At 48.0% G+C, this 15,500-nt stretch overlaps 1 protein-coding gene across 1 annotated transcript in view; it reads left to right on the top strand.

The window, feature by feature from the left end:
* The window catches only part of HECTD4 (HECT domain E3 ubiquitin protein ligase 4), a 2,691,195-nt gene that overhangs the window by 2,490,229 nt on the left and 185,466 nt on the right, over positions 1 to 15,500 (top strand). The window contains exon 77 of the mRNA XM_086943079.1: positions 1,621 to 1,816. Within this exon, the coding sequence (XP_086799205.1) occupies positions 1,621 to 1,816 (196 nt within the window). The remainder of the gene's footprint in view (positions 1 to 1,620; positions 1,817 to 15,500) is intronic.

Here is a 15,500-nt window from a genome sequence, read left to right as displayed (position 1 = left end):
TTTATATGTTGTCCAGTCTATCACCAATATTTTTCACTCTCTCTCACCTTTTAAAGGAAGAAGACAGATTCTATTGACTCAACCCCCAAAAATGCAATGAGCTTTTACACTGACTACTCAAAAAGACCTTGTGTGGATGAGTAGCCATTTGTTAGATTCTCTGGACAGAAGAAAGGGAAATGCAATGCAGGAAATAACCCAGTCAGGATGTGTTGTCATCAGGATCTGCCATGTTCTGGCAACATAGCAGCCCCCCCCACCCCTCAAGGTTACTCATGGATACTCTAGCTGTCCCAGATTCCTCACTGCCCTCCCTCACCCTGTTAATACTTTTTGTGTTGTAAAAGTTTAGAAATTCACATAAATCCCTTCTTTCCGTTTGTCATGGTAGTTCTGTGCCTGAGACTGCAAAAGAGTTCAGGCAAACTGACATTATCAGGCACGGGTGGTGCCCACATATGGCTCTGTGCCATCACTTCAAGAGCTGAAGAGAGGTTGTTGCAGAGTCGGATTGATGGTTCCACCTGCCGGTGGGCGGGGGCTATTTCTGTGAAAGCTGTTCGGAGCCAGTCTGGCACCTGAGGAAATTCAAAAGATGAGAAACTGCATTTATATGGAATATCAACCAGAAAATACCTTACTGAATGTAAGTAACTTGTTCGTCTTGCAACCCTGTAATTCATAAGTTTTATTTGTGTGCAAGTGTACTATAATTGTCTGGCTAAATATTGTAAAGGGAGAAAGTCTTACAGAAGCAGCATTATGAGTGTGGAAGTCTAGGACAAACTATATGGCTGATATGTTGATATGGTACAAGAATATCTTGGGGTAAATATAATCTGACAAGAATAGTGTGTTCTAAATATCATTTACAAAATGATTGCCCTGCTGGAGCTAATAATAGAACACCTGCACTCAGCCGGAAAATGTTTATGATTTCATAGTTATGTCTGAAGATAATTTTTTTTGCTCAGACAATTTTATTGAAAAACAAGTAAAAATAAAAACTGTTACATAGTAATTAGTATATGCACGCTACAGGGTACAATGTAGAACAGCATACAGTTCTACAGATAAACAAGAAAGCTATAAAATAAGTGGAGTATGCTAGCAGGAGGCAAAGCAAGGGCTCTCCATGTAGGACAAGGGTTTGAACTCCTGAGTGTACAAGAAGCTGAAACAAATAAGGTAAGAAAGAGAAGTGGAGGGGTATGAGGTCACTTGATGTGTGGTGAAGTCAGGTCTACCAGGCATATGTTGGCTAATTAAGGTTGTCCCAGTGATTGATTGAATTCAACAATTTTTGTGAACTCAAAAGAACCATTAAGAAACTCCTGGAACCACACAGCCCAGACCTTCCAAATCATTTTTGTCAAAGATCTTCTGATGTATAACCTTTGAGGGTGATACAGTCCTGAGCCAACAGTAAGGTTAAGGCTAGCGGACACCATAAGGATCTCTTTGGTTGTACTAAAATATTTAAGTGATTTGTTATCCATTTTGACTTAGAGGAAGAAAGTAATTTACAAAGTGCAAGTACAGTGAATCACCCTGTACGTTATACTTGTTGGAACACATATAAAACTCTTTTTTGTTGTTGTTTTTTGCTTTACTCATCAGATGGGAAAACAAGGATTTATATGCAACAGCAATCAGGAACCTAAGAATGCTTGAACTTCAAAATATTGAGTGCATGACAGCAGTGCGGGCAGGCCTTGGCTCTATTATACCGTTGCAGCTATTAACCACTCTCACGCCCCTAGAAATGGAGCTAAGAACATGTGGATTACCTTATATCAACTTGGAATTTTTAAAGGTATTGTTTTTATGCATTAACAACGCTACTCTTAAAAGGTGAACTTATAAAGATACGTTTGGGAAGATAACTAACAATGTGGTCACCTATGTTTTGTTGTTATGGTAGCAAGTCTTCCATAGCACACTAACTGTAGTTGACTTGCGAACTCTTTGAGAGTCTCAAAGTCGCCATATGAAAAACAATAGAGATTGAGATGCACCTAGTATTTTATTCGGCTTTTTTTTAGGTTGCAAGTGAACTTGAGCGCTCTTAGTGTTTTTCCTATTTCTGGAAGCTCAGACCTTCCTCTCCCCCAACTCTGCTCCAAAGACTAATACAGCTATGTGACTCTGACTCCTAATCTCAATATTTTTGAAGATCTACTGAACACTAGTGATCTTTCCTCCTCCCAAGACATTAGTCTGTCACCAAATACCAAGGCTGCATAGTCTGGAATTCCCCTCATGACTACCACACAATGCCTGCCACATTATCTCACTTTTGCTGGTTCTTGCTTTTCCCTTTGTGACAGTTTTCCATCTCTCTTCCACCTTCTTTCCCCTTTGTTTTGCCCTCCCTTGCCCTTAGGCAAAGGAAAAATAAGTGCAAGTCCCCAAAACTTAGTGCCGGTGGTCCACCACCGGCTCAAATTAGGCACTGGCTATACCCAACACCCCCGCCCTCTAGCTGCTGAATACAGCTTTAATTTGCCCTTGGTAGCACACGATCGTCACTATAGGATGTTGAGTCAGCTTTCACTTCCCTGGTTAGAAGAGTATCACGTCTGACCAATGGGTGCACCAGAGCATAGAACATGTCTACTTCCTGCACCTTTCTCCCTGTCCCGCCAGACCTGCCACATACACCACACTCCTTCTTGAGAACCACTTGTCCATACTCTAAACAAAGGTTCTGGCTCTCTTGGCCAAGGGAGCAAAAGAGATTGTGCAGGCATCAGAGAACAGGTTTGGTTGCTATTCTCATTATTTGATGGAGGCCTCAGTCCAATCCAAGATCTCCGCTCTCTGAACATCTTCCTTTGGAAGGACAAGTTCAAAATGGTTACCCCAGCCCAAGTCCTGTCTATCTTAGATCCAGGAGACTAGATGGTTGCTCTCGACCTGCAGTGTTACATGGATTTTGCTCAGGAACAGAACTACGCTTGGGACCATAAAACATCATTATGAAGGGAGTGAGTCACCATACCACCGCAGTATCCATGAGCACAAGTCAGACTAAGTGTAGTGCGACACTTACCCTCCTAACCTTACCAGACAAACAAGTGAATTGGGACAGACCACAACACTCTCGACCATCTCAGGAATCGCAATAACAGGACGCACCCTTTTTCTCTTTCACTCGTATTTTTTAACAATAAGATAAACAGGAGACACGAAGGATGTTTACAATATTTTAACTATAGTGCTCTGAACTACAGTATTCGTGCCACAATTAGAAAACAAATGCATAATAAAAATACTGTTAGCATGGTTAACACCTTGGCTGCTAGGTGTTTTCCCCTCCCGTGCTGACTTTTGATTATTTCCATTGTTTCATGACGAGCTCAGCTCGTCACCAGCACAGCTCAACCGTGCATTATGACGAGCTCAGCTCGTCATGAGCATGGAAAGGGTTAATAAACCATATACCACAAAAAACCCTCTCGTTATATAGGACAGCCCCACCGCCTTCCTCTGAAGCTAACTGATTATTTAGAAAAGATCTCTGGGATTACTAGCATTCCCCGTACCTTAGCATATACAGATGAATGTTCTACATCTCAGCAGGTGCAGTGCTTCCGTCTCAGAATTCTCGTTCCATGTGTGTGTTTTTGGCTTCTGTGCTCATCTACATGTCAATACATGTACATATAAACAGCTGCATTCTTGTGTTATGTCTAGGTCCAAGTGCCTGGCCAGAAAGAATAACAAGAGACATTGTTGTTTGATCTTGTAGGTGGTGTTCAGACTAAATCTCGGGAAATACACAGATTGCAAAAACATATGATGGTTCTGTGTTAAAGTACAATGTGGCACAATAGCAAGCATGTTTATATAGTAACGGTGCAAAGAAAAATAAGGCCTAAAATATGTGCAGTTAGGCTAACATATGGAAAACTACAATGGGCCATGCAAGAAACACACAACAGCTGGATGCCTATTTTCACGTCCTCATCCGACAGCCCCACAGACATTATCAGCGGTTTCAGGTAGGCCACAAGGACATCCAGTTCTCGGTTCTCCCTTTTGGCCTAACCATTGCACTTCTGGTGTTCACAAAAGTGATCATAATGGCTGCAGCTCATTTGCAGAGGTTGTGAAGGCTTCTCAGACCTTAACGACTAGCTGCTGAAGGCGGACTCACCTCAAATGATGGTAAGCCACCTCCAGAGGACCGCTGACTTGTTGACATCGTTTTTTTCCCCTCTCAACATGCTAAAATCACAACTGACTCTTTCAAAACAGCTTCCGTTCATTGGAGCCATCCTGGACACAGCAGTGTTTCAAGCTTTCCCTCTCCTAGAGTTCAGGATATTCGTGCTGTGATCCTAATGTTTCAGCCTTTGAAGTGGGTCTCAGTGGGAGCGGCTCTGAGAATTTTTGGCCTCCTGTATCCTGATTGTGGACCATGCCATGTGGCACATGTGGGATGTGCAGTAGGATCTGTAGTCTCAGCGGACTCAGCACCAAGTGAACCTCTCCGATTCAATCCAAGTGTTGGGGTAGTTTGCGAAAGATCTACAGTGGTGATTGCTGGACTACAATTGGACTGTCATCGGTCCCCTCTCCTTAACCCAGCCAAAATTAACGGTCTTAAAGGATACTTCGTTGCTGGGTTGTTGAGGCCATCTTTAATAAATGACTAGTTCATTTTGGTTAGTTAAAACCATTTAAGAGTTTTTAAAATCAAAAATGAAATATCGAGCCTTAAAATTTGAATGACAAGAATAGGCTCATGGTGAGCCATAGTTTCAATACTACACTAGCCATATGCATTTACAAAAAGTTAAATGAATTTACTCAGTGTGAATTGTAATGAAAATACAGTTATTAAAATAGTAAAAACACTTCAAAATGCGATCTAAACATAGTGTTTGAGGCATATGAGCTGCAGATTACACACTATGCATAGATGGCCACCTAGTGTTGGGCCCGGATGTTTACAGTTTGTTTTGTTGAAGAAAAGTCTTTTGGAGTCACAGGATAGGTGACTCCTCCTTAGGATGATACTGCGCATGGGCATCGGCTCCATTGCCAGATTGGTTTTTTTCCGCCACCGGGCTCGGATGTGTTTCCAGCACTCCGTGTTGGAACCGATTTCCTTCGGCGCGCAATCCTCACCAAACTGCAAAACTAAGTTTCGAACGCTTTCCAGTCGACACTAATCTTCAAACATCGAGGATCTCGATTCCGGTCGTCGTCGACAGCCTTCGGGCCTACCTAGGCCTCAACTCCAGCTCATGGAAAGGACGCCATTTAAGAAGTGTCCTCAATGTGGGTCGAAGTTTCCCCACACCGACCCGCATAAGGTGTCTAACCTCTGTCTCCGGAGCACGAGGCAAAAAACTGTTCAGCTTGTGCCTCTTTCGCTCCAAAAAGACTATCCGGGACCGAAGAGCGAGGAGAACAATGGCTCAAAGATCTTCCGCTCTGATTCCGGACGACATCATCGAGGAAGGCGTCAACGTTCCTGAACAGCACGACGCCGACAGCAGCTCCGAAGCAGACGATTCCGAAGTCGAGGACATCACTCCAGCGCAGCGGGTCGTAAGTAAGACCGTCGACCCAGAAGGCCCCGGTCACACCCTCACCCTCCAGCTCGGGTGCACACCATCAAACTGCTTCTACTTCCCCACCTTCGGGCCCGGCTAAGAAGCTAACCAAGCCTTCAGGCGACTCAAGCTCGAGTCGACCTTCACACTGTGCCGGCCCACACACACCGGCACGGAAAAAGACAACGGCCCGACATCCAAGCCATCGGCACCGAAGCACACCATTACTCCTTCGGCACCGAAACCCAGGCAGGAACCAAGCAAGCCTGCTTCGGATTCCAAGACACCACCGGAACCGAAAAAATCCTCTGATCCGAAATGGTCATCAGATCCAACAACCCTACCGGAACCAAAAAAACACTTGAAACCGAAAAAAGCTTTGGAGCCGAAAAAGACGGCACCTCCCCAGTGAAAGACATTGCCAAGAAACAAAAACAGGCCATCTCGGTGCACATGACTTCCTCCGCACCAAAAGATCAATCCCCTGTAGTGGATTTATCCTACCCAGACCCTGCTCAAAAGACTATGGCTAAGGACCCAGTCACTGGACACCTAGTTTTGGCTCCAAAAAAGCGACCACTGGACACACCAGCTCCAGCTCCGCATTCAAAGAAGAAGGACATGGCTACCTCTCCCTTAAGACTGCCTTCCCCTTCTCTCTCGCCTGTACCATCACCACCACCACAGCATTCTCCAGCATCCCCTATCACACCACACAGGGATGATAGCTCTGATGATATGAGGGGTAACACACCTGATCCAACAACGCCCACAGGATCCCCAGACCCGTGGGACAATTATACCACCCCAGATGTCCCAAATGACCCTCAGGATGGCATATACCCCTCAAGGCCTTCCCCACCAGAAGACACTATAGGGTGTAATGAATTATTTCACAGGGCTGCACATTATCATGGGGTAGATATTTATACAGACCCTGTTGAGGAAGTCTTCCTGATGGATACATTCGATAATGCACAAAGGTCTTCAATCATCTTGCCCATGCTCAAAGGACTGATCAATCATACTCCTGCTCAGAACTCGGGTCATTAACCCTCGGATAGAGAGAAAATATAAAGCTGCCCCATCAGACCCAGAATATATTAAAGACCCAGTACCACTGGACTCACTTGTAGTTTCCAACGCACGCAAGAGAGCAAACTCACAAACATCCGTCAAGGCTTCACCACCAGATAAAGAGTCTAAGCTACTTGCCGCATCAGGCAAAAGAACAGCGTCTCAAGCAGCAAACGTGGCATATCGCCAATACACAGGCACTGCTAGCCAGATATGACCGGGCACATTACGATGAGCTAGAGTCACTAATGAGGCACCACCCTGACAAGTACAAGGATAGAGCAAACGAGCTCATCCAGGAGGGGAAAAACATCACCAACACCTTTATTAGGTGTGCCCTTGATGCAGCAGACACGGCCTCTAGGGCAGTTAACACCAGCGCCTTGCTACGCAGACACGCCTGGCAGCGCATATCAAGGTTTAAACCCGAGGTACAAAGCGCCATTCTTAACCAACCCTTTGACGAACAACACCTATTTGGACCCGAGGTAGATGTATCATTAGAGAAAATGAAAAAAGATACAGACACCTCCAAATCTATGGGAGCCCTGCAATCGCAGGCTCCCAGACGTTCATTTCGTCGCTCAAACTATCGAGGTACCACCAGGAGATATACTTCAGACACAGCTTCTACCTTGTACAAAGCCCCTACACAGTCTACCTACAGTAAAGGCTGCCAAAGGGGTGGGTACAGGGGTAACAATAACAAAGGCAGAGGCAAAAATACCAACTCACGCTCTGCCTCTACCCCTGCCCAATGACTTCCTTCCCCCGCCTCATTCCACTCCTGTCGGGGGAAGACTTCAACAGTACCTGCCAGCCTGGGAAAACATCACATCAGACAGGTGGGTGCTCCAAATAATTCAATCAGGTTATTGCCTGGAACTAACATCTACCCCCCCCCCCAAACATATCACCCAAGCAACGTCCAATGTCACAGGACCATTTAACATTGCTCAGACAAGAGGTAATATCCCTCCTGCAGAAAAATGAAATAGAAATAGTTCCAGAGCATCAGTATATTCCCTATATTTCCTAATACCAAAGAAGGACGGATCTCTAAGACCCATCCTAGACCTTAGACCTCTAAACATTTACATACAGTCGGATCATTTTCATATGGTCACACTACAACAGGTCCTCCCATTACTGGTACTAAACGACTTCCTTGTCACTCTAGATCTCAAGGACGCCTACTTCCATATTCCCATCCACTCAGCACACAGAAAATATCTCAGATTTGTGCTAGACGGACAACACTAACAGTTCAAAGTGCTCCCATTCGGAGTCACAACAGCGCCACGGGTGTTTACCAAATGCCTAGCAGTAGTAGCAGCACACTTAAAAAGACAGCAGATTTATGTCTTCCCATATCTGGACGACTGGCTCATAAAAGCCAGCTCATACAAACAGTGTGTGCGAAACACTAAAGCTACTATTCAACTGCTTCACAACTTAGGATTCACAGTAAATCACGTCAAATCGCAACTGCACCCCTCGCACATACAACAATGTCTCGGCGCTACAATAAACACCCAATTAACACTAGCCTATCCCTCTCCAGTCAGGATAACAAGTGTACAAACTCTCCTAACAAAATTCAAACCACAACATTCGCTACCAGCTCGCGTGTTCATGCAACTCATAGGAATGATGGCATCTTGCATATCTGTAGTACCTCACGCAAGATTGCAAATGCGTCCACTTCAAGAGTGCCTAGCACGCCAATGGAACCAGGCTCAAGGTCACTTAACAGACCTAGTGTTGGTAGACGGTCGGACTCATCATTGGTGGAACCTTTCCAAGGGACGACCGTTTCTAGAGCCAGTTCGCCAAGTAGTCATGGCAGCGGACGCATCGCTCTCCAGCTGGGGAGCCCATCTACTGCATCACACCATGCAGGGCAGGAGGACACTGCAACAAAAATTACTCCATATCAATCATTTGGAGTTGCTAGTCGTGTTTTTAGCTCTGAAAGCATTTCAAACTCAAGTGTCAGGCAAAGCTGTGTTGGTCCGCACAGACAATATGACAGCTATGTACTACATAAACAAACAAGAGGGGACACACTCTCTGCAGCTCTCTCAGTTAGCACAGATGATATGTTGTGCTAAAAATCTTCCTCTTAGCCCAACACGTCCCAGGAGTACAAAACACTATCGCAGATCTGCTAAGTCGACAAACACAGCAGATCCACAAGTGGGAACTTCACCCACAAGTTCTTCATCCGTTCTTCCAAATGTGGGGACAACCTCAGATAGACTTCTTTGCCACCCACAAAAACGCAAAATGCCCAAACTTTGCCGCCAGATACCCACACCCATTGTCCAAGGGCAATGCGATATGGATGAACTGGTCAAAACTATTTGCGTACGCTTTTCCTTCTCTCCCACTACTTCCGTTAGTGGTGCGCAAACTGCAACAACATTCCCTGACACTCATTCTAGTCGCTCCAACTTGGGCCAGACAACCGTGGTACACCACGCTATTGCCAGCTCAGCTCAACCTAGCGATCTGGCTCCTGAGGTCATATAGTTTGGTTACCGCAACCTTCCTCCAGAATGCATGAACATCATTAAAGAAGCTAGACGTCCCACTACCAGAGCATGTTATGCTGCTAAGTGGAAACGCTTTGTCATATACTGCCAAAACAACCAAATAGATCCCTTAGACGTGTCTATCCAACGCATCATAGGATATCTATTACACCTTCAAAAGTGTAACTTAGCCTATACGTCTATCAGACTGCATCTTGCTACCATTGCAGCATACTTACAAAACAGACAACATCTGTCTCTTTTTAGAGTACCAGCTATTAAAGCTTTCATTGAAGGACTCAAAAGAATAATTCCTCCCAGAACGCCACCAGCACCAGTGTGGAACCTGAACATTGTTCTTACAAGGTTAATGGGTCATCCCTTTGAACCATTACATAAATGTGTTGGACTTGGCCCTTCTGGCAGGTTCACCCCTAAACTTTTTGCTTGTAATAGTGACCTGGTGATAGTGATTTTTGGTTTCTGCGCACTTTCACTGTGTCCCAGTGGAAAGTGCGTGCGCACTCTGAGTGCGTGAAGTAAGGTTGGCCTGCCCACCCATAGGAATGCATGGGGAATGTCTGTGTATCTGATAGTTCCTGATGCGTGAGCTGTGCAGGCTCGAGTCTGGTATGTGCAGACTCGTGTGATTGAATGCTGCGCAATGATGCGTGCAGCATGTTTGTGTCTTATCTGGAAGTGCCACTTCTAGAAGGGTGTCTGTCTGTGCAGTGAATGTTCTGGCTTGTGATTGGCTGGAGCTGGCTGGTGTGCCAGGCTCCATGGGTCTGCCCCGGTGGTGAGTGTTGAGATTAGCATGTGTGATGTGAGGGAGTGGTGCACCTGGGACCTGAATAAGACTGGGCTTTCCCCACAGAGCATGCTCGCTCAGCCCCCTGTGGTGCGACTGATGACCCTAGCCTGCCTGGTGAATGGAAAGGGTGGCTGAGGAAAACAAAGTACTCCAAAACCAGCTGCAACTGTTTTTTCCCCCACCCTGCACCCTGAGACAAAGGTTTTGACTGTATAAAAAGGGGCTGTATCCCCTTACAAAAAAATGTTCTTGTTCCCAACTCGAATCTGCCAGGGGCGTGCTGCTGCTGGGGCCCAGGGGAGGGCTTGCCTCCCTGTGCCCTGCCCAGCCCCTGGATACCTGGAGGACTTCTTTCTGGGACCCTGCTGCTTGCTGGGATGGCTCTTGTGACCCTTTGGCGCTGTTTTGCCCTTTAGGGGCTGGATTGCTGTGCCTTTGGCGCCTGAGGCACTTTCCCTGCATCTGGCCCGTGTGTTTTTGCTCGTGTTTATGGCAGGCGCCCACCCTGCTGTGTCGTCCCATTCGGAGGGAGCCTGCCCCCTCAGTTGCGCTTGTTGTCCTTGTTGTTTGCAGAACGGGTGCCCACCCCGTGGTTGTGTGCCTTGGCGAGTGCCCACCTCGCTGCTACATTTTTTGCCTACCGAGGGTGCCCACCCCTCGTATTCTGCCCAAGGGATGCCGCCGCCGTCCGCGGCCCGCCTGACTTTGGGCGGAGCCGCTGGACGGAAGTGACGCGGCAACCCGGAAGTGACGCCATGAGAGAGAGGAGGTCGGGAACCCACCGCGCCTCCTCGAGCCCCCGGGAAGAAGAGCGGAATGTCCTCTCGCGGCCCGGGGCTCCCGTGAAGTAGGGAGAGCCCCGGGGCCGCCAACAAGTTTTGCGGGGCTCCCGTGTCCAGCAGGGAGCCCCGACAGAGGAAGTCCAGCGGCGCCACAAGAGAGGAGAGAGAGAGACGACCGGCAGCGTCAAGAGCCCCGGCAGACCACCATGAAGAGACCACGTCCCCCCTGCCGCATATAGAGAGGAGCCCAGTAAGGGAGGGCTGGGCATGGGGGGAGCACGGCCACATTAGTTCTCGAGGGGCGCACAATTAGTTGAAGGGTCCAGAAGGACCCCATGGACATGGCCGCATTTCACCCCCGCTCCTCGAGGGGGGGGCATGGTCCGTTTTTATTTAGATTCCGAGCGGCCCCGTGTGCTGAGTGGGCCGCTCCACTGGTAAAGTGGGCACCTTGCTGTTAAGAGGGGCCCACTCCTTTGCTGATCTCTGGAGTCCGAGTGGCTCCCCCATTTTCCATCCCATCTCCTCCCGAGCCTGAGAGGATCCCAGGGGGCACAGCCATTTTCTAAAAGACCCCAGTGGGGGTCCTGAGGGCCAGAGAGGGGCCCTGTTCTTGCCCCTGGGGGCCCCAGTTATTGTTCAGAGCCCAGAGGGCTCCAACGTGTTGCACAGTTTATTTGCAGGGCTACAGAGAGCCCATGCCACATTTTGCTGATTCTCAGCTGCCCAGCAATTAGTGGGCAGCTGCACCGTTTAGGTATTTTGCTTCCTAGGGACATGTTCTTTTGGACTCAGGAGTGAGTCGCACTCCTTCGCCCTACTTGGCCTTCCCCAGCTGCGCAGTACTTAGTGCCAGCTGCAGCGTTTAGGCCCTGTCCCTGTCCTCAGCGGCCCAACAAGTAGTGGGCAGCTGCTACGTTTAGGTTTTGGTGCAGTGGCGCAACCTGGACTTTGATGTAAGTTCTGGGCTAATGCGATTTCCGCAAATTGTTCTTTGCTGCACCTCTGAATGTGTTTTTGATGCGTCATGTGCCTTGTTCTTACACCGCTGAATGTATGTTTATGCATCATGTGTTTTCCTTCCCTACACCTCTGAAGGTTGTGATGCATCATGTGTAATATTCCTATGTCTTTACCTCTAAATGTATGGTGATAATTAGGTGGTTGTTTTCTCCTAGTACAGGTGTTGCTAGTGAGGTCCTGGTTCCCTGCGTAACATTCTCCTAAGGTGGGTTGCGTAGGTGGTACTTACCTCTTGCCAGTAGTTACTGGTTGTGTGTTCTATTTGCTATTTGGTGCTACAGTGATTTTATATTCTAAGTGCTAATTCTAACAAGTATCCTAGTTCTAAAAGTGCGTATTCCTGACAGTGGTCCATGTGGCCCTGCCCTGTACATACAGACTACCAAGCCAATTCTTATACTGGGAAGGAAACAAGCTTCCGGGGACCGGTTTCTGGCATTTCAGCCGTCTTCGGCCCGGCTTGCTTGAATCCTGATGGTGCAATGAGCAAGGGACTCACATCTGAGTATACACTTCCACGCTTATGGTGGACAAAATGATTCAGAAAAGAGTCGCAGAAAGGGCTCTACACACTTTAAACGTTTAAAAGAGCTCTGCTGTACTATATCGAAAGAACACAATCGTTTCGTAAAACAAAACAACTTTTTGTGTCTTTTTCGCCGCCACATAAATGCAACCCTATATAAAAATCGGGGATCGCCAGATGGATAGTTAAATGCATACAAATTTATTACCAAAAAGCAAAACGCATGTTAACAATTCCCCCAAAAGCCCACTCAACAAGAAAGATAGGGGCTTCAATGGCATTCTTAGGGAACATCCCCTTAGATGACATATGCAGAGCAGCTACATGGCTTACACCGCACACATTCACAAAGCATTATTGTGTAGATGCGCATACTAAACAACAAGCCACTGTGGGCCAGGCTGTATTAAAAACACTGTTTCAAACAACTACAACAGATACGGGTAGTCACCGCTAGGTGTGGGTACTGCTATACAATCTATGCATAGTGTGTATTCTGCAGCTCATATGCCTCGAACGGAAAATGCTACTTACCAGTATGCATCTGTTCTTGACATGTAGAGCTGCAGAGTTACACATGCCCACCCGCCTCCCCGGCTGCCTTTATCTGTTCCAGTATTATCTTAATTAGATACAAATCACATGGACATCACTACTTCTTGTACAGCTCCATCACTTCCCTAATGGCGAAAAGCAATCTGGGGATTGAGCCGATGCCCATGCGCAGTATCATCCTAAGGAGGAGTCACCTATCCTGTGACTCCGAAAGACTTTTCTACAACAAAACAAACTGCAAGCATCCGGGCCCAAAACTAGGTGGCCATCTATGCATAGTATGTAACTCTGCAGCTCTACATGCCAAGAACAGATGCATACTCGTAAGTAGCATTTTCCTTCCCTGTGATTATGTTCAGTTATAGACAGACAAAAATTTCTTAACTAAGCCCATGTATTTAATGACTTTACAAGTCAACTGTGAATAATCCTCTTTTATGCATAGAATAAGTGGTTGTTGGCAGTTTGAATTCTCAGTTGTCTCTCTTCTGTAATCACGGAAGCAATACAGGGTAGAAACCACCTGTGTCAGAAAATCAAATCAATTTTCATTAGCTTAATCCTAGCGTAAACAAGGAAGCTTGTTCCTAGGTAGGTCTTCCTTCAGCCATAAGCATGAATCTGAGAGAAACATACAGTGGTAGATTTCTTACCTTAGAATTACCCCCAGGCATCAGACTGGATCTGCAAAGTTTTCGTCAGCAGTACCCCTGCCCGTCGGTAGGCATCATCGTGCGGCTCCGCATGAGTCATTGGCGCCGGGATGATGTCGCTTGAGCTACTTAGACGCGCCCATGAGCCCTAACTTCAGTACTTTCTTTTTAACTGCCAGCAAGCGCAGATCCGTGAAGAGTACGCACCCCTAGTAATTTTGTGACTGAATTTTTTCGAGCCCTTTTACCTAATTCTTCCGAGTCGGTCGACTCCTGGTGTCGTAGGGATGCCTGGCTTCAAGTACTTTGGGGACTGTCATCGCATGATGCTGGTGACGGACCCGCACCGCATGTGTCTCTGATGCCTGGGGCACGACCAAGACTCCAAGTCGTGCCCCGACTGCTCGCCCATGGCGCGAAGACTTATCGGGAGCGGTCCCGAAAGTTGCTGGGAGACAGTCAGTCGGCTCCGCACCGCTCAAGGTCCGCGTCCCGGGGGATGTCGAGGGACGGGTCACAGAGCCGTCTCCATCATTCATCTGGATCGAAGTCTTCGCACTCGGGGTCAGGTAAGTCGAAGCATTCCAAGAAGAAGTCGAAGAAGCGTCGCCGCTCTTCGACTTCCTATCGCGAGTAATGCCTCCCTGCGGCTCTGGTGGAGCCTGCAACATCGCCGCCGGCCTACCCGCCATTCCCGGGTCCGTCGGCGACGCATGCTCAGGTGCAAGGGTTACTTGCTGCTATGGCCCAACTCTTTGGGCCTCAGGCCCTGCCGGTGCGCCGCAAGGATCAACCTGGATCCGGGCTCGTATCCCGGGCAACACCGGTTGACCTGATAACACCTCCACCGATGTCGATCATTCCTCCGGCACCACCTCCGATGTCGTCCGGTACTACCAACGATGTCGCACCCGGTTTCAGCATTGAGCCGGACGCTGCGTCGCTCGATGCCGACTCCGACTCCAATGGGGCCTTTTTACCCCTACGTCGGTCCTCCTTATTTGCAGCCTGTTTCACAGACTTTGGAGGAAGGGGAGGACAGGAAGGGGTCTGAGGACCCTCTCACACAACAGTGTGGTTACGACCCGGACTGGGCAGAGGATATGGGGAATGCCAGTGTTCTAGACACCTCGCCTGCCCTTGGCATGCTGTCTCCTCCTTCCGTGGCTACGGAGCAGGGAGCAAGTTACGCAGTGGTATTGCGTAGGGTGGCCGAAGCCCTTCACCTAGACCTCCCTACAGTGGCAGTCAGGACTAACCTCCTGACTGAGGTACTTCAGCCGGCGGCAACCTCTTCGGAGCCCTTGCTGCCTTTTAATGATGCACTGTCTGACTTTCTTTTGAGCACTTGGTCTAAGCCCAACACAGGGGCTCCTGTGGACAAGAACGTGGCCCGACGCCATCGCCCAGTTCCGGACAACCCCCTCTTTCTCTCCCAACACCCCACTCCTGAGAGCTTGTTTGTCGAAGCCTCTGCTTCCCAGAGTGTATTGTCTTCCGCACCTCCGGATAGGGAATCCAAGAAGCTGGAGCAGCTTGGCAAGAAGCTGTTTTAATCTGCCAGCTTTGGGCTACAGTCAATGAACACTGCATGCCTCTTGGGCCGTTACTCCCACTCTGTGTGGGACCCGGTTGTGCAGGTGCTGCCCAACTGTCCGGAGGAGGCCCAGACAGTACTCTCCCAGTCTATTGCAGGTGGGAGAGACGCAGCTAAGTTCACCATCCGTTGTGGGCTTGATACCGCCGACTCTCTAGAGAGGGCGATTTCCACAACGGTGGCGATTCGGCGCCATGCCTGGCTCAGAACAACAGGATTTTCGGGGGATGTCCAGAACACTTTGATGGACATGCCCTTTGATGACATTCGCATTTTTGGCAATAAAGCGGATAGTACGTTAAAGCGCTTTAAGGACTCTCGGGCTATGACCAAGTCCTTGGGCCTTTTCGCTCCTTTCGTGGTCAT

Source organism: Lissotriton vulgaris, chromosome 11 (assembly GCF_964263255.1).
Source record: "Lissotriton vulgaris chromosome 11, aLisVul1.2, whole genome shotgun sequence".
In the NCBI taxonomy this organism is placed as follows: domain Eukaryota; kingdom Metazoa; phylum Chordata; class Amphibia; order Caudata; family Salamandridae; genus Lissotriton; species Lissotriton vulgaris.
This window is presented reverse-complemented; position numbering and strand designations above follow the sequence as displayed.